The 23,937-nt window shown below is 29.4% G+C and overlaps 1 protein-coding gene across 1 annotated transcript in view; it reads left to right on the top strand.

Moving 5' to 3' along the window:
• The window catches only part of LOC123304993 (gamma-aminobutyric acid type B receptor subunit 2), a 70,543-nt gene that overhangs the window by 13,385 nt on the left and 33,221 nt on the right, over positions 1–23,937 (top strand). The window contains exon 2 of the mRNA XM_044886572.1: positions 13,047–13,150. Within this exon, the coding sequence (XP_044742507.1) occupies positions 13,058–13,150 (93 nt within the window). The 5' untranslated portion in view covers positions 13,047–13,057. The remainder of the gene's footprint in view (positions 1–13,046; positions 13,151–23,937) is intronic.

The following is a 23,937-nucleotide window of genomic DNA, read 5'->3' as shown; positions in this document are numbered from 1 at the left end:
TCACCTAATTAGTCCATTTCTAGTTGTCCGCCTGGCTGCAAGTCTGTTGCCACGATAACTCATAAACGAAAAGAGATATCAAGCTGAAATTTTTATAGCGTACCTAGGACGTACAAAGTGAGGTCGAATTCGTAAATGAACAACATAGGCAATCGAGTCTTGGGTCCGTAGTACCCATCTTGTAAATCGTTAGAGGTAGGACAAAAGTTTAAATGTAAAAAATGTTCCTTATAAATAAACAACTTTTGTTTGAAACATTTTTTCTTAAACAACACTGTTTGCAGGTGAGGTCGCAAATTGTACGTGTTATATGGTAATATCACTTATATGTGTGTGACATGTATGTATGCCATCAACACTGTCTATACATGATATTTCTATAATTAAATCAGTCAATTGTTTGTTTTCACTTGTTTCTTATAAATATTTGTAAAAAAATCGATATCAAGTGTATAAATTATCTGTAAGTTAATATATTTTCGTAATATGGTAGTAACTTCGTTAAATTTTAAATTGGACTATTTACTTCTTATATATTTCACTAATAGATACTTGTGCTACACTTCAATTAAGAAAAAATTGATTTAATTTGAAACACTTTTACTCTCTTTTAACTTCTCAATCGACGCTTTTATTTATGAATATCCAAAATTTGTCCTTGATTGTCGTCTATACTATATGCAAAATTACTCAATAGCCTAAAAAAGACAAATTTATAATGTAAAAAATGAAGAATCATACATTAAAATTGACAATTTGACATCATGAAAAATTATTTGCATATATTATAATTCTACCCGCTGTCACCAAAACTTTTTCTAGCGGGTCTTCAAGACATTTTCAACAAAATAAATTGGACACAAAAAGGCATACTGATAAACGGAAAACACCTCAATCATCTAAGATTTGCTGATGACATTGCGATACTGGCAGAAACATCTCAAGACTTAGAGGGGATGGTAACGATACTTGACCAGAAAAGTAAAAAAGTCAGTCTTCATATGAACATTATTAAGAAAAACATTATTAAATACAAGTAAGCGGACACATAATAGAGTATGTTGACAGTTACATTTGTTTGGAAAAACAAGTTTTATTCAATACAAACAATAAATTAGAAGAAGTAAACTGAAGAATAACGATAACATGGAAAAATTTTTGGTCGTTGAAAGAAATATTAAAAGGGAACTATAGCCTACACATGAAAAAAAACTGGACACCTGTATTATGTCCTGCCTCCTATATGGCTGTCAAACCTGGGTATTCACAAAAAACATCAAACCAAATATAGAGAATACACAAAAAGCAATGGAGAGAAGCATACTACGAATCAGAAAAATACATAAAGTACGAAGCGAGGAGATAAGACAGAAAACAAAGTTTACAGATGCACTGAGCCAAGCACTGACAATAAAGTGGGAATGGGCTGGTCACATCGCTCGCTACACAGATAGAAGGTGGACAATAGAGACCACCAAATAGGAAGGACCATCAGGCATACAAAAGTAGCGATGGGCAGACGACATCGTTCAGGCAGTAAGAAGAGACTGGATCGACCAGAGCAAGGATAGAAATATGGAAAAGGTTGGGGGAGACCTATACCCAAAATGGGGTCCATAAACAAAAATAAATACATTTAATTTAACTACTTACACTAAATTTTAAGCTAACATATAATTAAAACTTGCTAACAACATTTGAAATGTGAAATTAAGGTTTATGGAATAAATTGGGTTTATAATTATTATTATTATTATTCTAATAGGAAGATAATCGAATAATAAATTGCGCGACAACTTAAAAACGATTTTTGCATTTATTATTCAATTATCTTTCTATTAGAATAACAAGAAAAACGGATGTCAGTCAAAATGAAACTTGTGCGAGCGATTAAAAAGTTTCCGAGCCACGTGAAAGAGAACAATAATATTCGTAGGCAAAAAAAGGTGTCTCAACAAATGAAGCTGCTCCCAAAAAAATTAACCGGCTATTAATGATTTGGAAAAAAGGATCCAGGATAAAAGTGTAAAATGGTAAAGTAAAATTTTCCGGTTTGCTTGGATTTGAATGTACTTTATTTATACAAACATTCATTTTAGGTCAGTCATAAAATGTGATAAAAGCTGTAGGGATGATATTCGAGTGACATACACAAGCAGACGCACACACAAAATATTAAAACTTGTTTCTACTAACTTTAACAAGGTTGTGTACATTTACGCAATCACACTAAAAACTCCTTTCACAAAAGTGTTCTATTTTCTGAAAAAGTAGATTGTTAAGTATATAAAACATGAAAAAAAATGTTGTATGATGTTACACAACAGGTCCGTAGCTGGGCGTGAGGCAGGCTAGGGTTAGCCTCTCCTAGTAAATCTAGAGTTGATATCTAAAGCTTGATTAGGATTTCCAAATTTACAGGTAATAATAATAACGAAACTAATAAGTATTATTATATTTTTTACTAGAATATTGTTTGTAGCGTTTATTTTATTGAGAGTGGTTTTTAGTTTTGGGTTTAAATTTTTAGCTAAATAATTTTTTTATGTTAAAAAGAATTTGAAATCTTTCCTAAAAAATGTTTTACGATGGACAAATCTTTTGGAACAACGTTAGAGAACACTTGGACGTTACTTGCATAGTTTCCAATAATTATTATTCCGTGCATGATATTCATGAACAAAGTATCTGAAACTAGCCAGCGTGCTGATAAAATACTTCAGGCTTACGAAGCGAGTTTGAGAGACTCGGTAGTTGTCATAAGATCAGTAGTTTTGTTTACTTCATACAGAAATAATGACGTTTACAGAGAAATTGATGCCAAAATCAAAACCGATTACAAAGTCTCTGAAAATGGCATCCCAGAAAAATATAAGACGAAAGCAAAGACGATCCTTGCGGGATATCTAATGAATGATAAAACTAATGAAGAACAGAAAACGTGAATGAAAACAAAAAGCATTTCACGAAACACTGGATGTCATCTTGAACGAAATGAAAATTAGATTTATAGAAAACGATAAGCTCCCAATCCCAGTTTCTACTGTCGATGAAGAAAACATTGATGTAGGGAAAGTAAATTATTTGCAAACATTAGTGGATATAGCCTACCCTTACTTTTCCTGAGCCTGCCCTGATTACACAACCTGGCTACGGCCCTGTTACACAACCTTCATACCTATTCATTGTACATTATATATATACAGGTGAAGTCATACCATATTATTCGCACTTTCTTAGAAAATTTCCTATAGGAAAATAAAGCTTATATGATTCCCTTCCATCAATTGTAAATATCGAAAAAACCTTCGTTATCATTTGGTTATCTGTAGGTATATCACATGTATAAACTGACATTAGGTACGTTTACCGACCCAGTTACCAATAGGACAAAAAGTCTTGTTCTATAAAAAGTCCTCAAAAAAAAAAATCAATAAATGGTTTTCCATAACTATAGATCTTGCATCAAGAGCCAAGTGTATATTACCAATTTTCAGACAGAACCTACTTGAAAACTATTGCATTTAGCCAAAACATTAAAATTTTGAAATTTCTTGTCAAAATCAATTAGAGATAAAATATTTTAGACCGAATCGTCAAAGGTTTAAATATTTGAATACCGTTATTGACCGTCTTTATTAAGAATTTAAATTTTTTAATATAATTCTTAATTTGATAAGAATTCATTGTAGTCGCGGAAACAAAACACTTAAAACAGTCAAAGCTCGAAAAATTTGAACAGAAAGACGGATTTGAAAGCGGTTGTCTGCATTTGATTCGTTAGAGCGTCAGGAAATTTTGATGAAATCGTGACAGATATGGGCCCCGGGATACCCAGTGCCAATGGTAAACGATATCTCCGTCATCTCCTGTAGTTTTCGAGAAATTTGCTATATAATCGGTCCAATTTTGTAGCTCGCAGGTTTTTGGAGTCGCCGAACACGAATAGATACCTGGTACCTGGTGCCCGGAGTACCTAGTTAACCCAGAGTACCTAGGTAACCCAATTCGGTCGCAATATTCGTGTTCAACGACCCCCAAAACTCCTGAATAACGAATTTAGGCTCATCATATAACAAATTTCCCGAAAACTTCAAGAGACGATGTAAATTAAGTTCAACTTTGTCACCAGGTATCTCAAACACCAAGTTGTGTCACGATATTCGTCTTCAGCGACTTCAAAAGCCCCGGAATAACAAGTTTGGAAATTTGGAATCATTTTCATCACTATCAACCGATTTGTGAATTTAGTATATTTATGGTCAATTTAAAATTTGCAATAATGCAAATTTTTAATTTCTTGTAAATCAATTTAGGTCGCAAAATTTCCTGACGCTCTAGTAATTTGCAGAAATTCAACCACTATGCTCTCGTGGGAAAATAATTAAGTTTTCCTCTTCAAAATTAATGAATTTTAAAAACTTTAAACATCTTCCTAGTAAATTGATGCCAACTCTTATTTATTTTAACCTAAAGTGATACCTAAATAGGTCTAAGATATTTTAATCTTAACCCATTTTTACTTTTTTAATGTAATAATTAATTTTTCAATACATCTCAAAACTCATAAAAACAATTCAAATTCCATATCTAAGAAAGGTTCCAAAGTAACTGCGTTATGCGTTTGCTCAGAAAGCCTATTAAATAAGAGCTTTATTTTGTAACGTCCTGTATTATCATTTGGATAATATTAATGTAAATATTGACGATTTAAAAACTTTCTAGGGCTGACTCTTGTCGTGATATAGAGCCTAAAAAAATATATAAACATGAAAAAACATAAAATAAAATAAACGGAAGAATATATAAAAAGAATAATATGATGTTTGTATAAAAAAAGATAATGTAAGGGAGGTTTTCTTTACTTTTTAGTAAAGCATTATTAACACAATAAAAATGAAAGAAAATTTTTTTAATAAAATTGTGTCTGTAGGTTATATTATGAAAAATCATCATCTTGGTTGTTGTTCTTCTATACTACTAAACATTTAATAATAAGTACCTAGGTATGAGGTCTTTTGTCTTTTGCATCCGTTGTTATAATAAATTATAATGAATATAATATTATGTCGATGTTCAAGAAAGAAATCTGTCAATTCTTTTCACATTTAATTGATAAAAGAGAATCTCTTCATGTGGAACTCACAAGATATAACAAAATTTGATAAAAAATTTTAGAATCATTGGCGTTTTTGTTTGAAAGTGCCATCAGAGGAGTAATAAATTCATTTCATTATTCTTTTAATTACACTGGTCAACAAAATTTGATTTTTTGTTTGCCACATTGATGCGATAGACGTTTCTTCTAGTTTTTGAGGGTGCTGAATTCGAATTTGAATTCACAATTTCTCTAATACATAAGGTTTTTGAAATATTTTTAGCTAAAATAGTGAAAAATTCGTTTTTTGTTATATTCGAAGTTCCGTAAAACCATTATGTAATTATTATTTCATATGAAAAATTGGAAGATTTCCTTTTCCTTTCCTCTTCTTTTAAAATACTTTTTGAATCATACCGATATCCTTTTTGCTCTTCGAGAAATCATATGATATTTATTATAGTTAAAATACCTATACTTTACTACTAATTTAAATATTCATCTGTATAATTAATTAATTCTATAGTTATATATTTATATATTACCTATTCTATTTGTTGGAAAAAGATTTTGGAAAAATTCAAAATGGCTTTTGAGGGGGAATAAATGGTATTTTCTGATGGCGTAAATATTTTTGTGAGAAAAAGTTATTCACCATTGAAATATGACCTCGAATTAAGACACAAGTTTTTTCCATGTGGAGGGACGAATTTCTCGATAACGTGACGTGTTGAAGTAATTTAGCGCTCAGACTCATAATCAGCAAGTCAAAAGCTTTTCAAAAAGTAAAGTCATGCTTCTGTGGCAAAATTTGTGTTGACCAGTGTTATTAAAATTTCCAAAACGGCGCTGTATCATTCAAAGTCAAAGTGTACCGTGTGTTGATTAAGTTTTTAAAGAAGAAGAGAAGTAGTTTCTATCTTCTAGTAAGATCTGTAGTTTCAAGGATCTGTTTTTTTTACGTAGAAATTTATTTGTTTATAATAATAATATTTATTAAAGACAATTTTTAATAATATTCTTCTCAATAAGAAATTTTAAATATTTTAATTAGTACCCAAGCGATTCGCTGGGTAACTGCAATCAGGGCCGTAACGAGGGTACGTAGCACCGGTGGCAAGTATTAAGGTTGCGCCTTATATATATCGGGATATGTTCTAACGGTTTTGTTGAAAATTTGTATACTGATAGTATTTAACATAAGAGTAAAGGCAAAGTTGGGGAGAGTCGCCATAATTGTGTCGTTCTTTCTTAAAGAGTCTGTACATTGAATAGATAAACTTTTTTAACAATTGATTTCTCTGTTCATTTCCGAGCAAAACATATTTTTAAGGGACCCATTACTCTAATAAATAATATTGCATGAAGAACTGATTAATCTCCAAATTCGAAATTTTATTGTTAATAAAAAAAGTAAATAATATAGAGTAAAACAAAATTGAATTAAAATTGTAGTGATTATTAATATATTCGCTGTTCATTAAAAGGTGTCAAAAAGGACCATACCTAGTGGCAATTTTATAAACTAAGTATGTAATCGTAATAAAATTGGGTCATACTTTTCAAATTTGTGATCAAAATTAATCTTGTTCTATCAAGGTTTCAAGAATGTGGAGTCCTGGTCTCGGAATAAAGTATATTAGTGATAGCTAGCGAAAAACTGACATAACAGCTGAAAAGAATGACCCAAATTTATTGTGTTTCAAAAAAAATTCCATTCAGATCGGATCAAATTTGCTTGTGTTACCAAAAAAATCAAATTTTTCAACTTTATGACTCTATCACATTCAAATTTTATCCAATTTTGATTAATCAAGTATGTAATCCTACTAAATTTGGGTCATATTTTTCAAATTTGTTATCAAAATTAACCTAAATTTTCAAAAAATATATACCCGTAACTGCTAGAACTTTTAGAAAATGTTGCCAGTACCTAAATACAGTTAATTGGAATGCGGCAAGCATTGATTTAAGTTCACGTGGTAAATTCATCAGTTTTTGTACTGAGTTAAACATAAAAAGAAAGGTCCGAGAAACTTTGTTTTCATTATAACTTCGTCAATTTTCATGCAAATGACTTAAATCTTTTCTATTTTCATGGTTTTTTATAGTACTTTAAAAAGGGTATGATATACTTTCTTAAAAAAACTACAAATTTTTCAGTTATTTTACGGTAAAACTATCGATTTCCGTTGTCATTTTTAACATAAACTTTTCCACCCACTTATTTAAGTAAGCTTTAAACAATGCAGTCGAACAGTTATTAAAAAGATTTATTGACTGTCCTTGGATTCAGAGGTATAAATCTAATGGCTCTCCACTATATGATCCTTAACTAAACTTTGTATCTTAAATGATCAAATATCTATTAAAATTACATTAAATTGCAAATTTACCATATAAGCAAACCTATTTGAACTAATTATTAAAACCCAAACATTTATCTTTCCTTTGATAAATCTAGATATACTATACTCATAGATAAGTGGTTCGAATTTTAAGTAATAATAAATTTTATGTTATACAAATTTATGTTAAATGAATTTAGTCAAGTGTAAAATGGGTATTCAAATGTATGTACTTTACCATTCAGCCTATCTATTGTAATTTGTATTTGACCATATATAAATGCGAAAGTAATAGCTCCCTGAAAATAGCACCCCCAAATGCGAATTTTCATAAAATGCAGATAGGATTCGTTTCTTCATCATTTGACCAGATGCAAATTTGTACAAAGTGCAAATACCATTTTTAATATTCTGCCTCGATCATTTATTGGATAATAATGAATGAATAAATTGCATATTTAGCTCATTTATTCAAAATTTTAGTTTTTATGGCTCCAGACAAATGATGGACAAACGAATCCAATAAGTATGTTATGAAAATTCGCAATTGGGGTGCTATTTTCACGGAGATTTATAAAACTTTACAAAATTCTATGACAAAAAGTCCTATTACGTTTTTCGATTCGACACCGTTAACGATTGAGGGCATCAAAAATATTAAAAAATTAAAAAATTTCCTAGAAAATATTAAAACTTATTTATTTGAAAAAATTTTAATAAAATATAGTTTTTAAGAAGCTTTTATTATGCTAAAAAGTAGAAAGTAATTTTTTATTACTCGTACACGACTAATTTTAAAAGCTGGAGGTGCTCAATTTAGAATATCAAGAATGTATCGGAACGCCTCAAGCTTCAAATAGTCGTGTATGAGTGACTCAGAAAAAATTATTTTCTGCTTTTGAGTACAATAAAAGCTTGCCCATTTAAAAGTATTTTTATTAAAATTTATAATTTAAAACTAAAACAAATATATGCTTATCAGAAATGGTAAGAGGGATTGGAAAACCAGGTAATGCTTACCATAGAAATTCATTGTCATTAGCTTTACATGCATTCAAACAGCTTAATCGGTTGGAAATATCTGCTTCAAAATTGATTTGTTAGATTCCACTAGAACAAACATAGTAACATACATAAATATAACAAGCAACTTAAAATTTTTAACTTGATAGGGAAATAATCATCTTAACATTCAAAATGGTATCCAAATGCTATCTTATTATTCGAATTCAAATTTGTTCGATTTTTTTTCATGGGAAGGTACAATAAAATACTTTCGATTATTAGTTCTTCAGTGAACTACATAATTCGCTCATCCCACACTCAAGTAGAAAAGCTTAGAGTCACCTATCGTAAATATAGGTAAATGTGATAATTACTTTATTAGTTGATGAAAATGTTAGGAAATATTCAATGGTCAATAATTCGTTACAGTCACCCTTTTAACACCTACATATTCAATAAAAATTTGGAAAATGTTAAACTTCTTACTTATGCTGAATGAGTTTTTGGAAAGGTAATCATTGTAGTAAATTTTAGATAAAATTCAATAATGAGTTACTTGCTGATTTACCATGTATAGACAGTGTTGATTGCGCAATCGTTTGTTTTTTTTTTACATCATGTAAGTAAAGAAAGATAGTCACTCTTAGATAGCCACCGTCGAGTATATATAGTACGACTGTGGTGTCACATACACATAGTTGATATTCCCATATAATACATACTATATAACGTTTTAACCTAATTTGCACCCTCACGGGTAAACAGTGCTGTTTACGAAAAATTGTTTCAAAGAAAAGTTGTTTATTTTTTTATTAAGGCACATTTTTTACATTTAAATAGGTGGGTCCTATGTGCCCAAGACCCAATTGACCTATGTTGCTCATTTACGAACTCGATCTCACTTTTTACGTCCTAAGCATGTTATAAAAACTTCAACTTGATATCTCTTTTCGCTTTCGAGTTATCGTGATAACAGACAGATGGATAGACAACCGGAAATGGACTAATTAGATGATTTTATGAACACCTATTACAATATTTTTAAGCGTTACAAATTTGGCACTAAACTTAGTATACCTTGATATATTTCATACATACATGGTATAAAAATTTATATTTTAAATTATAAATTCTCTATGTCCAACACACGAGCACCCTATAAAAAAGGAATTGTTAGTTTAGAATAATGAATCACAATCATTTTAAGGATTAGACAAGTAAGTTTGTACCCGAGAATATCATTCCAGGTTGCAGCACCATCAGAGGATTTAGTCCTAACAATTTGAATTATGAGCATATAATCTCATTTTTGTTAATCTAAACATGTAGAAGCATATGTAAATCTGTTCGTATGGTCTTTTTGTCCAAAGTGTAGGTATAGACAATTTACACCATGTGTAACTAAAAACGAGAGGTTTATTACACGGTAATATCACTATCTTATTATACCATGCATATATGTAATATGCAAGGTATACAAGTTTAGTCCCAAGTTTGTAACGCTTAAAATCACCTTATTAGTCCATTTTCGGTTCTCTGTCCGTCTGTCTGTCAACACAATAACTCAAAAACAAAAAAAGATATGAAGCTGAAATTTTTACAGCGTACTCAAGACCTAAAAAGTGAGGTCGATTTTGTAAATTAGCAACATATTTCAATTGGGTCCGTAGGACCCATCTTGTTAACCGTTAGAGATAGAACAAAAGTTTAAATATAAAAAATATTTCTTATAAAAAAAATAACCAACTTTTGTTTGAAACATTTTTTCGTTAACATCACTGTTTTCCCGTGAGGGGGCAAATTAGGCGTAGGTTGTTTAGTATGTATTATATGGCGATATCAGTTATGTATGTGTGATATGTATATATTTATAATGTGATAGAGTAATCAACACTGTCTATGCATGGTATTTCACAATTAATTCAGTCAATTGTTTGTTTTCACTTGTTCTACTTACATTTACTGCTCGTACACCTAGACAAAAAGATTGAATTTTATGTAATTCTGATTGAATAATAGTCTGATATATTTGCAGACATATGTACTAAGAATCGGGGACAAAAAAATGAAATAGAAATATGAATGGTGGGGGCGACGGGAAGTCTTATAGGGTGGACCATTTTAATCAATAGGTGGAAAAATTTTGTGTGATAACTAAAAATACATATATATGAAGGAGAAATCGTGGACAAAATCTAGTACAAACTAAATATGAAAATTTATATATCGTTTTTTTTGTAACATTATTATTGGTGACGAATATTAATGTTTACAACGTTGTGACAAAGGCCTAGTTTTGGAGTAAAAAAAAAAAAAAAGTTCAAGGCAATGTATACTATTTACTACAATAATAAATCCATCGTATCGGCTCGCAGGTATTCTAGTACCACTGATATATGGTTTAAATAGACCATTGTTCAGTTGTGTACCATTCACTTGTCTGTATGCATCAATCGATTTTATATATTTAATTTTTCTACACATAATAAAAATATCATATACTTACTATACGAAATGGCAATTATTAATTTAAATATTTATAAAATAATCCTCTTTGAAAAATTGTTTGATATATGGGGTGAACACAAAGTATGGAAACTATTGAAACGTCTTTAGGTACAGATATTTTCACTCAAAACTCACAAGCATTGGCTTAGCGCTAATGGCGATGGATTCCTTCCCGAATGTGTTAAACCGTATACTTTGAATTTTTTGGAAATTTGTAGCCTTATCTATATTGGAGGTTGGTCGAAAAATGTAACTATGTCGGAAATTAAAATCATTAATGGAAGGCATTCCATTTCACCACATATTACCTATCGCCTTATAATAAAATTCGAAAAAAAATGCTTGACTGTAAAATTACTCCTATAATAAACCATGAGCACCAACTGAAATAAGGGATGGTAGAAGAAAAATAATCTCAAAAAAATAAAAATCTTCTGTGTCACTGCCCAGCTCTTGTCATGAGGAGATTAACTTAGTTGAGCCAGCCTCTCTTTGAAGGCCTCTCTGACCTGGAGTCTATCGACGTCAAAGCTCTCCTGCTGTTCTTAAACAGCTCTAAATGGTTCATGGAGTAGTGGCCGTGGATGGGCCAACCCTTTTTTGGTATCACAACGGACCATATGGTCTAAGTGTGTCCCCCTCTCTCAGCCACTCTAACCTAACCTAACCTAAGATTGGAAAAAAAACATGGGGTGCATGCAATTCATAACTATAAAGAGTGTAGTGTCTGCTGCATGCGCTCCATGTTTTTTGTTTCCAACCTTACAAGTAATACAATGCAAATTTTTTAATGCAATAAAAATTCGAAATTCACGTGTATGAAGCTGCAGGTAATAAAACGAATCACAGAATTAGTTAAATTATAAATTTTACTTATAAAATATAACTTTTATTTATACGAGTTACATCTTCATAGAGAAAACTGTTTTTCGTTGCCAATTTACTGTCATATCATAGGTGAGTTGGGCAGATTTTTGTTATCATGTACAAATTGGCATTTGTTATAGATAAGAAGTTTGGCGTGTATCCAATTACTACCATATTTGAAATAATCTAACTGCCTATCATACATATAGTTGAAGTTTATAAATATTAAAATTGATCTTTATTATCTCAATTTCAGACTAAATATAAATTACAATTTATAATTGTTGCTTCCATCTAGATAATTCTATCTACTAACGGCATATATACAAGACGTTTTTAAATACTTATATCCGAAAATGATTGCATAATTATAATATGTTATCATTATTATTATCATTTTTAGTGAGATATGTTGAGTTCTAGAAAAGAATTTTATGAGACAAGACGATACAGAATACACTTCCATCAATAGTTCAAAGAAAATTCTGCAATACATAAGGCAAACTTAAAAATTGGCAAACAAATTTGAACAAGTATTTTAATAGGTATTTATTATTTTATGCTTTTTAGTCCGTTATAAAAACGTGGTACATTAAAGACATTATTTTCTACCTTTTACTTCAGCTAGTTACAAAACCGTGTTTTATAGTTTTTTAAACTATTATTTATATTGTCTTTTTTAGTTTTTTAAACTATTATTTATTTATCAAAAATTGAGTATAAATATGGTGGCAGCGCAAGTAAATATATATATACCTTCAGATGTGAAAATCGTTAATCCTGACCAGGATAATCAAATAAACTTATTGAATTATTGTATTTTCATCGGTCCTTAATAAACATGCCAAATAAAAAAGTTAATCCGACGTTTTGAAGGGGGTCAAAATTATGTTCAATGTTTTCGTTACATACTAACATACAAACACACGAATGAAGCTAATAAAAGTGTGCTAAAAATGATTCTATGTGCAATAAAACTCATTTTTTAATTTCCAATTTCGAATGTCCTTAAGTAATTAATTAAAATAATTAAATGAATTTCTTTTGAAAAGAACTAACACGGTAAATTTGTCTTTCGTAGATAAATTTATGGCATATATTTCTTAATTTAATATTCGAGTTTTTCTACTGTAATCAATTTCAAAATTAGAATAATTTCTCATGTTTTTTATTTCAAATTCTAAAAGCATTAATTTAATTTAAATTTGTTTATATTACAGGTCGAGGGGTAATGCCTAGTGTAAAATTAGCACTTGATCATGTAAATGAACATTCAGGAGTTTTACGAAATTATCGACTACATATGTGGTGGAATGATACAGAGGTAAATATCATAATTTTTCATTTATTATATTTTTTTATTAATTTAATTTTTTTTTATATTCACTTTGGAATTACCACGTAATGTGTTTTTGCGATATTGATTTAAAAAAATTGTATGCAGACATTGTGTCGTATAAATGATATCTATATATGCCGACAGGGCATATAGATATGTATGCATATGCATATATGTTTGTTACAATTAATAACCGATTTTAGATTGAATCTAAAAAAAAAATACAGTTGAGTGTTACAAATTGATTAAATTTTTACCACAGTGCTATTGCACGATACAAAAAAATTGTACCTAATAAAAACCTCAAATCCACACCAAAAAAATTTACTCTTTATCAATTAGTGGATATTCATTCAAATGAATGGATACTCGGTTATTTTTATTCTAACAAGAAATGAATGACATAGTCCCTCTACCGAGATTATGGTTCTCCGGTTCGTTCGTTCGGTTCTGGAACGATCCTATATTGTTTTCTATGGTGACGCTTTCTTGAATATCTCTGCTTCTATTGAGCGGATTGAGACGAATAAAAAGGTTGTTTGTTCAGAATCTCTGCGTCTTTACTTGCTATTGAACGCTGAATATAGCAAAATAATTTCAAAATATCAAGAAAACCGCCGTAACCTCATATTTTCAACATTCTCTGATAATTTTTCGAAAAATGAAGAAATTCTGGAAAAAGATGTATCATCACTTGTGATCATAAAAAAGGGTGGTTTATGTTAGCCCGATACATAACCTCGATTATGAGAAAAAAGAATTGGAAATTTTTTATTGTTGTTCCTTGTAATGATGCAAATCAGAATTTTTCGAGTTTTGTGCATTTTTGTTTTCTAATGTTTCGGCTCATAACCAGTTGTGAAAAAAAAAAAAAACGTTGGCACTATTTGAAAGTTCATAAAAAACCAGCAATTTAAAAAAAAAGTTGAAATTTACCAGCTTTTTTATAATCATAAGTTAAATCTTTTTCTAGAATTTTCTCAATTCTTTCATTTTTCGAAAAAGTTTAAAATATCAAGTTACTGCGGTTTTCTTGAGATTTTGAGATTATTATTATGTTCAGGGTTCGATAACAAGCAAAATCGTTGCAAAAATTCTTAACAAACCATTTTTTTTATCGTCTCAATCAATAGAAGCAGCGATATTCAAGAAAAAAAAACAATGTAGAGTTATAAACCGCGTGCAAAAGGTCGTACTGGTCATTCTGAAACCAGAAAACTCCTTTTCTGTACTTTTTACAAAGCACGAAACCTATTAAAAAGGTAATTATCCATTTCCCAAAATTTACCGAATTAATTATCAAAATCCGGTAGAATTTTTCAACTAATATCTTTTAATAGAAAAGTGTTCCAGTAACCTGCACGGTTCAAATTTCTAGTGGCAGTCTTTTTTTTTTTAATATATTTTAATCTTTCAGTTTCTGTTTATTATATACGCAATTATCAGATTATTTATCTATTAATCGACAACTGAAATGACTAATGGTATTCTTGAATTCAATCAGTTAAGATCAATTACAGACATTCATACAAACATAAGTAGGTACCATTCAAGCAGGCAAACTAAACACGTGTGATAAATAACTCAGCTTATCATGACAGTTAGATAAGCTGTCAATGCACTGTCAGAGTGCTTGTTAACACCAGAGCCTTATTATAAGTACTAACTTTCATTTATCTAGCCTTATTGATTATAATCGAAACTGAATGACTTATCGGCACCATAGATTCATAAAAGGCCTTCCCCAGTTTCTCACCTGTCCTTGACTTGATTTCCTATCCTAGATCTAAAAAATTTCCTACCGTAGAACATTATTTCGATCAACAGTGACACTGATAGACTTAGCTGTATATTTTGAAGAAGGTAAATGAAAATAAATTTTAGGGCTACCTCAATTACAATTATTTAACATAGCACGCACAGGTATATAATATTGAAATAAAATATAAAATCAAAATAATCATTTATACAAATTAATTCCATTTTTTATGTATGCTCACGATATAAACACATCTAAAATTGATTGAAGCTGTAATATCGCCGTTTTAGAAAAATTAAATTATATTTTTCTTTTTTAATTATTTATTTCATTATTTTTATGTACAAACAATAATGTAGAGTTTTGATTATCACGGTTGGGAAAATATAATAGAATTTTCAATTATACACACAACCACTAGCTTAGAAAATTAATATTATTTTTTGTTCTCCAATTTTAATATACAGAATGTGCAAATTTCATTTTCGCTATAAAGGATGATTCAACTCAAATTTCATATTTTTAACTCTGTATTAGAAATTTGTGAATACTATCACTTGTTTGAAACGAAAAATGTTAATTTGAAACAACCCATTTACGATATTAAACAATTAATTATGGTTCAACGTTTAAAAATTGTTCAGTTGTATAAAAGTCGTCCAGAAATAAATATTATATAAGAAATGTATAAAATATCGACTAAAATTTGATACGAAGATTTTTTCGGATCAATTTCAGGCGACATCTTAAAAAATAATTTAATAAATACAGCATTCGAGATTGCAGTATTTATTAAATATTTTATCACAAATTTCTCATAAAAATGGTTAATTTCCATCACCAATACAAATCTGTTGTTATTCTAAAACACTTTCATCTAATTTTTTTTTTCAAGTTTGTTGTTCTCATTATTCAACATTATTCAGTTATTTTTTACTTTCCGTGATTTTAGAAGAGCAAACAAAGAATCGAAATTTATCATTTTAAGATGGTTTCATTTTATAAAATTTTCCTGTCCAGAAAAACTACACTCTAGCTTTAAAATCTATCAAAACTTTAAATTCAAAAGAATCCTAAAAAAATAATTTTTGTGTATTTTTAATTTACCAGATATAAAATTAAACTAAATATAAATATAAATACAACTGAACTGAAATCGGTTATACACTTTGAATTCAATTAACATATAATGATAACAAAGTATTGAAGCGTGTTTATTTTTAATAAACATAACAAAATAATCGAAAATTACACCAATAAAAATAAACATAATTTTGAAATTTATTATAATCGGGAAGGCAGTTGCGGCGGATTTTATTTTTATTTTATATTAATCCGTCCACTGTCAGTCCGGTTATAATTTATTTATATTCAACGTGAAGACCTCACAAAAATGTTTTACATTTATTTTTTTTATATATTAAAATTCAAACAATTCAAAGAAAACAAGTGAAAACAAACAATTGACTGAGTTAATTGTTGAAATACTATGCATAGACAGTATTGATTACATGTCACACATATATAACTGATATCCCCATATAATACTATACATACATACAATACAATTTACCCAATTTGCTCCATCACGGGTAAACAGTGATGTTTACGAAAAAATGTTTCAAACAAATGTTGGTTATTTTTTTATAAGGAATATTTTTTATATTTATACATTTGTTCAATGTCTAACGGTTTACAAGATGGGTCCTACAGACCCAAGACTCAATTGACCTATGTTGCTCGTTTACGAACTCGACCTAACTTTTTACGTCCGGAGTACGCTGTAAGAATTTCAGATTGATATCTTTATTCGTTTTTGAGTTATCGCGTTGGCAGACAGACGGACAGACGGACATAAGGACAGACAACCGAAAATGGACTAATTAGGTGATTTTATAAACACCTGTACCAAAATTTTGTTCATAGCATCAATATTTTTAAGCGTTACAAACTTAGTATACCTTGCATATTACATATATGCATGGTATAAAAACTTAGTATACCTTGCATATTACATATAAACATGGTATAAAAAGACTGCAGTAGGTATAATTCTATGGAATTCAGGATATCAATTTTTCAAATTCTCAGAATAGAAAATCTATGAAAATAGTGAATGATAAATTTTTCATAATTCATATAATACCTCCTTGACTATTTACATCCTATCATATTTAAAATATCATATTTCTAATTGTTTATGCACTTAAAATTTATAGAATACGTTAGAACATGCAATACCCACATGAAGTACCTGAAAAGTACACTCATGATAATAAAAATTGAGCTATTGTAATTTAAGCATATACATACTAAACTACTTTTAATGTGTATTTCAGACCAAAATATTAAGTAAATATGGAATCTAAACTAAACATTTACAAAACGCAATACCTGAAATTAGTCCCAGCTCAATGTCAATGTGAATACTTTTAGAAGAAAACACATGGTTGAAGGCTCAGACGCGATTAGATTATTCTTATTATAAAATGAATCGTCCAAAGCTCTGTATGCAAAAAAATTTTGTGTAAAAAATTTTGCTAAAATAAAATATCGCTTAAAAATTCAAGACTCAAAACTTAGTTTAACAATTATAATAGAAGCGTTAATTATAATAGGATGTGAATTCCTTTTTGGAATTTGTTTTTCTTGGTTTTTATGAAATTATTATAAAATTTTATGATATGAATATTGCTGCAACTGTACAATTTTTATTTAAGGTGAATTTTACTGAAAATTTATGCCCTCCTACTTTACCGGTTGGAAAAAGGAGTCTTGCCGATCAGTTTGAACATAAGGATAAGAAAGAAATATAAGGATACCTAGTAGGACGTGATAAAACCTTAAGCTTTCTTTATAATAACGTACATAAAATAACGTAGAAAACTTCTCCTATCATTAAATCGATGGGACACTACGGTAGGAGTATAATTCAAAATGAAAATTCAAAATGGTAAGAGCTGATAAGAATTGTATGACATATCCTTTCGGTTTATTAAAATTCATAAAAGTTGTTTAAATTAATTTAAATATAGAAAAATGAAAAACAAAGCAAAATGAATTGTTTGCTCCTTCTTCACTTAACTCCAAATCGTCGGCACCAGTTTCGATTTCAGCACACAAAATTTGCCAAGAAATACGGAAGCAAAGGTAATCACATTATACACTTAAAAACACTAGGCAACGTACGGTAACATATTTCATAGAACTGTGTGGAATTACAACCAGTGTGGAATGTGTGAATTCCATCTCCAAATGCACGATATCTACCTTTATAATATTCAAAATGTATAGTTCAACAGAAAGAAATCCACAACTGTAGTAGCGATTCAAAATACAAAAACCAAACTACAAATCACGTCATTCCATGCCGGTAAATCACTTAATGTTTGAAGAACTCCTTACTGTGAACTATGCATTTATTTGCGCTCCCACCATATTAATAAAAAGTTTTGACAGATGGAGATTCAATGATAACTTTTGTAAAATCATATTGAATAATTTCAGGTTTATCGTATTTTTTAACAATATTCCCTACAATAGGACATTCTTTTTTAATATTTGGTTTAAAAGCTACCAATTTATATCGGTTTTTCTTTTTAAAAGTCGATTGTCGATTTTTTAACCCCCGATGTAAAGTGTTCTTAGCTATGTTTCCAGTGCGAGCTTAGAGTTCCGTCCCAGAAAAAACTAAAAAATTTGCGATGATCTTCAAAATCGATTCAGTTTGGTAAAGGTATGACATATAATTTTAACATATAAATAATTACTATGGAAATGAATGGTCAAATAAACCTGGCTCAATTCATTTCAAAAAGTGAAATGGCAAAATAATTAGGTAATTCAAAACAATAATTCAAAAGAACAAAGTCAACTCAAATATTTCAATTTCAATTAAAATATTTCAAAAAATTTGTCCCAAAAAATGATAACACTCTAAGAATCCTTTTCATCTCATCTGATGTCTTTGACCATCACTTTGATATTGATTTAAGAAGAAATGTTATAAGTTTAAAATATTTATCTATGCGTCTGTGTGTTTCTCAGTGACATCGTAGCCCCTTAACGGTCGAACCCACATGATTAAGTACATTTTATAGCTAAGTTTAGAAAAGTCTGTTTACAAGGAATAAATCGCATTTGTCGGGAGTTTGTTAAATTTTGTAAATTTCACTTGTCAAATGATTGCACAAAAAGTCATCATTTTTATTAGTGTGTAAAAATATCAATATGAATAAAGAAGGTAAAGAACTATTTTCTATTTTCTACTTGATGAATATTGCAGCATTTTGCTGAGGAAAGTTTAAGAAATAAACAATATTAATTTAGAATGTTAAGACTAGAACGTTGGTTAATATTTTTTGCTCTAAGGTATATTACATATACCTACATTGTGTATTATAAACACACATTAGTATATAATATAATGGTTATTAGTGGTGACATATTCCGCATCCAGATATACATATGAAATAGACAATACAGTACAATATGAATACGAATCATGATTATATCTACCTACCTACCTACCTACCTACTTACTTACCTACCAATGATGATAATTATATACAGATAATGAATTAGGTCTAATTACCTAGCTAATACTTGCTGCCATCAAATTATTGCTTATAAAATAGGTATTGTAAACTCTATGTCATTTTAAAATGTTTTTTATTTACAAGGTGGGGCAGAGTAGAGTGCGATTTTGAAAAATTTGTATAAAAAATCCTAGCAATTATCCATTTATCATCTTAAACTATTTATAAAAGCATTCAAAAAATTAAGTAACTTGTTTTTTTAAGTTCATTATAAATTGTAAGTAGTTAAGTAAACGAAGTTTAATTACAAGTATATGTAATGGGTCCGAAATTTTAAACATATCTTTACGTTTCATGCTTGGAGAAGAAGTATGTGTGAGGGTGTGTGTGAGTACGTACTTACGTTCGTAGTCATTTTTTACCTGATCGATATCACGCGAACAAAAAATGAAATCGACTTTCTTGAGGTGTTGATTGAAGCGTATTAATAACATTCGGTCAAGTTGTTTTCGAAAACAGAGTCAAAAAATGTATTTATAATCTTTTTTTTACAACTCTTTCGTATGGATCTCAGGGGTCACACGAGACTCACCCCACATCTAGACTTGAATTATCTTCAGTAACAATGAGTGAAGCCCGTCTTGATATAGAAATTATTGCAGAAGTACCTTGGAGTTATTCCTCACATAGAATTTTCATTAAGATTTGACTATCAAATTTATTGGGTTAATTTTTAAAGTTAGATAAAATGGTAGTTAATAAAATCATTTTCCCATTTTCTAATTTTTACAAGTAGAACGGAATAGTTATACATTTTTGTAAGAATTTTAAAGACAAGTTCAATACTTTTTCTTAATTTTTACAGGAATTTTTAGAACCGCACAGTTTGTGTATTACAGAACGTTAAAAAAGTGTGGGATTTGAGCCACAGCGAATCCAGTCTTACAATGCTTCAATGTTGTTTTACTAAAATGCTGTCACATTGTCAGTAATAACACACACATCTTTAATGCAATGTAAAGAAAGGACTGTAGAATTCGTGTGGTAAAAATGCTAAAAAAATTTCTATTGAAATCGACAAGTTTAGCTCCACAAATTAATTCGACTATTGACTTTTCACATCATTTTTAAAGTAATAATAGACTTCCATAATCTTTATAATTTCACCACCACTTTAGTCTTCACTACTCATCGCAGTTATAGTCAAAAACCAAGTTAGAAACGTGGAAAACCTTGTATGTGGTATATTAATAATAAGGCTATATACATGGAGAAAATATTAGGAGAATACAAACGCTGTGTCATCTTACGCAGTAGGTACTATATTAATTGAAAAATTAAATTAAATTAGAAATTATATATAACACAAAAATGTAAATTCACAAAAAAGAAACCTTGACAACAGGAAAGTTTGTTTTAAAGTATGTATTTGCATGGTATCATTTTCTATAATACTGGAGTAAATCTAAGCAAAAAAAGGCTGTTATATGGATTAAAAGTTCGAGCAACGAAACTTTGGGGTTTTTCTTTTCACATCAAAATAAGTATTTTTTGGAATTTTTTACTTTCCCGGAGTGGTGCAACATGTTTAAAAAACAAAATGGCGTCAAAAATGAAATTTTTTTCAGAAATTTTATCATTTTTATTTTATATTCGCAAAAGGAGGCATCGGTGCATATCCAAATTTGGTAGGTTTGTAGTACATATTAAGAACTACTCCTCATAATTTTTTGGTGGGGTTTCGTCCCTTCCCCTCCCAGTTATATATATATGTATACATACATATGGTAAAACAGTTCATTTGACTATAACTTGAAAAATATTCGATTGATTTTAATGAAACTAATATCAATAGTAGGTTTTATTACTTAAAACTTTTGGTTAAAATTTTAGCGAAATCCGTTAAATAGTTCGGCCAAAATTTCCAATTTAGGGAATTGTTTAAAATGGCTGCCATTTTATGCCATTTTGTCCTACGAGGTTAATTTTTTTTTTAAATTGTAGCATTTTTTATTATCTTTCGATTTTATAATAAGTGGCTTACCCGTAAAATGACTCCTTGATCCATATTTTTGCGAAAAACGGAAAATTTAGCACTTTCTGGAAATAATTGTTTGGGGGGTGTATGGACTGGCTTTGGGGGGTGTTTTTTGCTTTGGCATGAGAAAACTATTTTTAAAAGAGGTCTATATGGTTTAAAGCAAAATTTTTAAGTTTTAACCCCCGCGCTGTAAGGGGGAAGGGGTGTATGAAATAAATGTGTCTTAAAAGATTTTAAAAAGAGGTCAAAATAGTTTAAAATGCTAAAGTAACCCAAAATTTTAGCTGTTTATATTAATATAGCACTTTTTACAACATCCACCCCTTCCGCTCCCCCTTTCATATTTTTTGCAAATTCAAAATTTTTAGGACGTATAAAGGGGTTTTTGAGGTCGCTGATCTCGAATTTTGCAATAGATTATCAAAAACAATTGTAATATTTTTAGGGGGTGTACTTATTTGGGCCAAAAGTTCGAGATCAGCGACCCCCAAAACCTCTTTATACGTCATAAAAATTTTGAATTTGCAAAAAATATGAAAGCGGGAGGGGAAGGGGTGGATGTTGTAAAAAGTGCTATATTAATAAAAGCATCTAAAATTTTGGGTTACTTTAGCATTTTAAACTATTTTGACCTCTTTTTAAAATCTTTTAAGACACATTTATTTCATACACCCCTTCCCCCTTACAGCGCGGGGGTTAAAACTTAAAAATTTTGCTTTAAACCATATAGACCTCTTTTAAAAATAGTTTTCTCATGCCAAAGCAAAAAACACCCCCCAAAGCCAGTCCATACACCCCCCAAACAATTATTTCCAGAAAGTGCTAAATTTTCCGTTTTTCGCAAAAATATGGATCAAGGAGTCATTTTACGGGTAAGCCACTTATTATAAAATCGAAAGATAATAAAAAATGCTACAATTTAAAAAAAAAATTAACCTCGTAGGACAAAATGGCATAAAATGGCAGCCATTTTAAACAATTCCCTAAATTGGAAATTTTGGCCGAACTATTTAACGGATTTCGCTAAAATTTCAACCGAAAGTTTTAAGTAATAAAACCTACTATTGATATTAGTTTCATTAAAATCAATCGAATATTTTTCAAGTTATAGTCAAATGAACTGTTTTACCATATGTATGTATACATATATATATAACTGGGAGGGGAAGGGACGAAACCCCACCAAAAAATTATGAGGAGTAGTTCTTAATATGTACTACAAACCTACCAAATTTGGATATGCACCGATGCCTCCTTTTGCGAATATAAAATAAAAATGATAAAATTTCTGAAAAAAATTTCATTTTTGACGCCATTTTGTTTTTTAAACATGTTGCACCACTCCGGGAAAGTAAAAAATTTCAAAAAATACTTATTTTGATGTGAAAAGAAAAACCCCAAAGTTTCGTTGCTCGAACTTTTAATCCATACACAAGGCGTAATTTCACTCTACTATAAAAATACTATATTTAATGTATGAATTTGTGTCTGTTAACTTTATAATTCAGGAATGAGGTAAATACGAAATAAATTTTCAAATTTCATAATTAACTATTATTTTACTAATAAAGCATACCGTAAATGAAATTTACAAAATTTGAATAATTCTTGGAATTCTAAATCTGGAAAACATTTCAAAATTATCCATAAATCGACCCAAAAAAAGTTTTAAGAACACTCTCTCAGATGCAATTCAAAACAATTTAACTAAGCTCAACTTACTTAAACCTTAGCCTAACTAGAAAAGTTTCTTCAATAAGAAAATTTTTGTACTAGACAATACAAATCAAAGCCATCTTCATTGAAGCTTTTAATAATTTATAAACTCCTTCCAACTCATAATTTTATTAAAAAAAGTACAAAATTATATCTGAAACACTTATTTATGAAGATCTTTAAGTAACAATTTTACTTTTCCGTTATAAGTCTAAGATTCAATGTTTAAAGACGTAGATTAGATTTTTTTTTTTCAAAACTACAATGATGTCACTGTTAACGAGATAATTTTTGTAATATCAGATTCTTGCCAAAATTTACTCTTCTTTAAAGACTTTTAATCACTATTATTTGTTGTGCATTTATTTGCGCTTCCATCAAAATATGGTAAACGTTTGGGCGAATAAAAATCGATTAATGAATTTTCTAAAATTTTGACAATTTTATATGACAGGGATTTTGAATGTTAGAAAAATGATATATTGCACTATATAGTTTGTAAAAATTGAGAATCGAAAGAATTAAACAAAATATACAAACAAGTGAAAACAAACAATTGACTGAGTTAATTGTTGAAATACCATGTATAGACAGTGTTGATGCACAATCGTTTGTTTTTTTGATGTCACGTAAATAACAAAAAATATTCACTTTTAAATAGACACACACACAACTGATATTCCTATATTAATACATACTATAAAATTTGCACCTAATT

The sequence above is a fragment of the Chrysoperla carnea genome, chromosome 1 (assembly GCF_905475395.1).
Source record: "Chrysoperla carnea chromosome 1, inChrCarn1.1, whole genome shotgun sequence".
Classification (NCBI taxonomy): domain Eukaryota; kingdom Metazoa; phylum Arthropoda; class Insecta; order Neuroptera; family Chrysopidae; genus Chrysoperla; species Chrysoperla carnea.
This window is presented reverse-complemented; position numbering and strand designations above follow the sequence as displayed.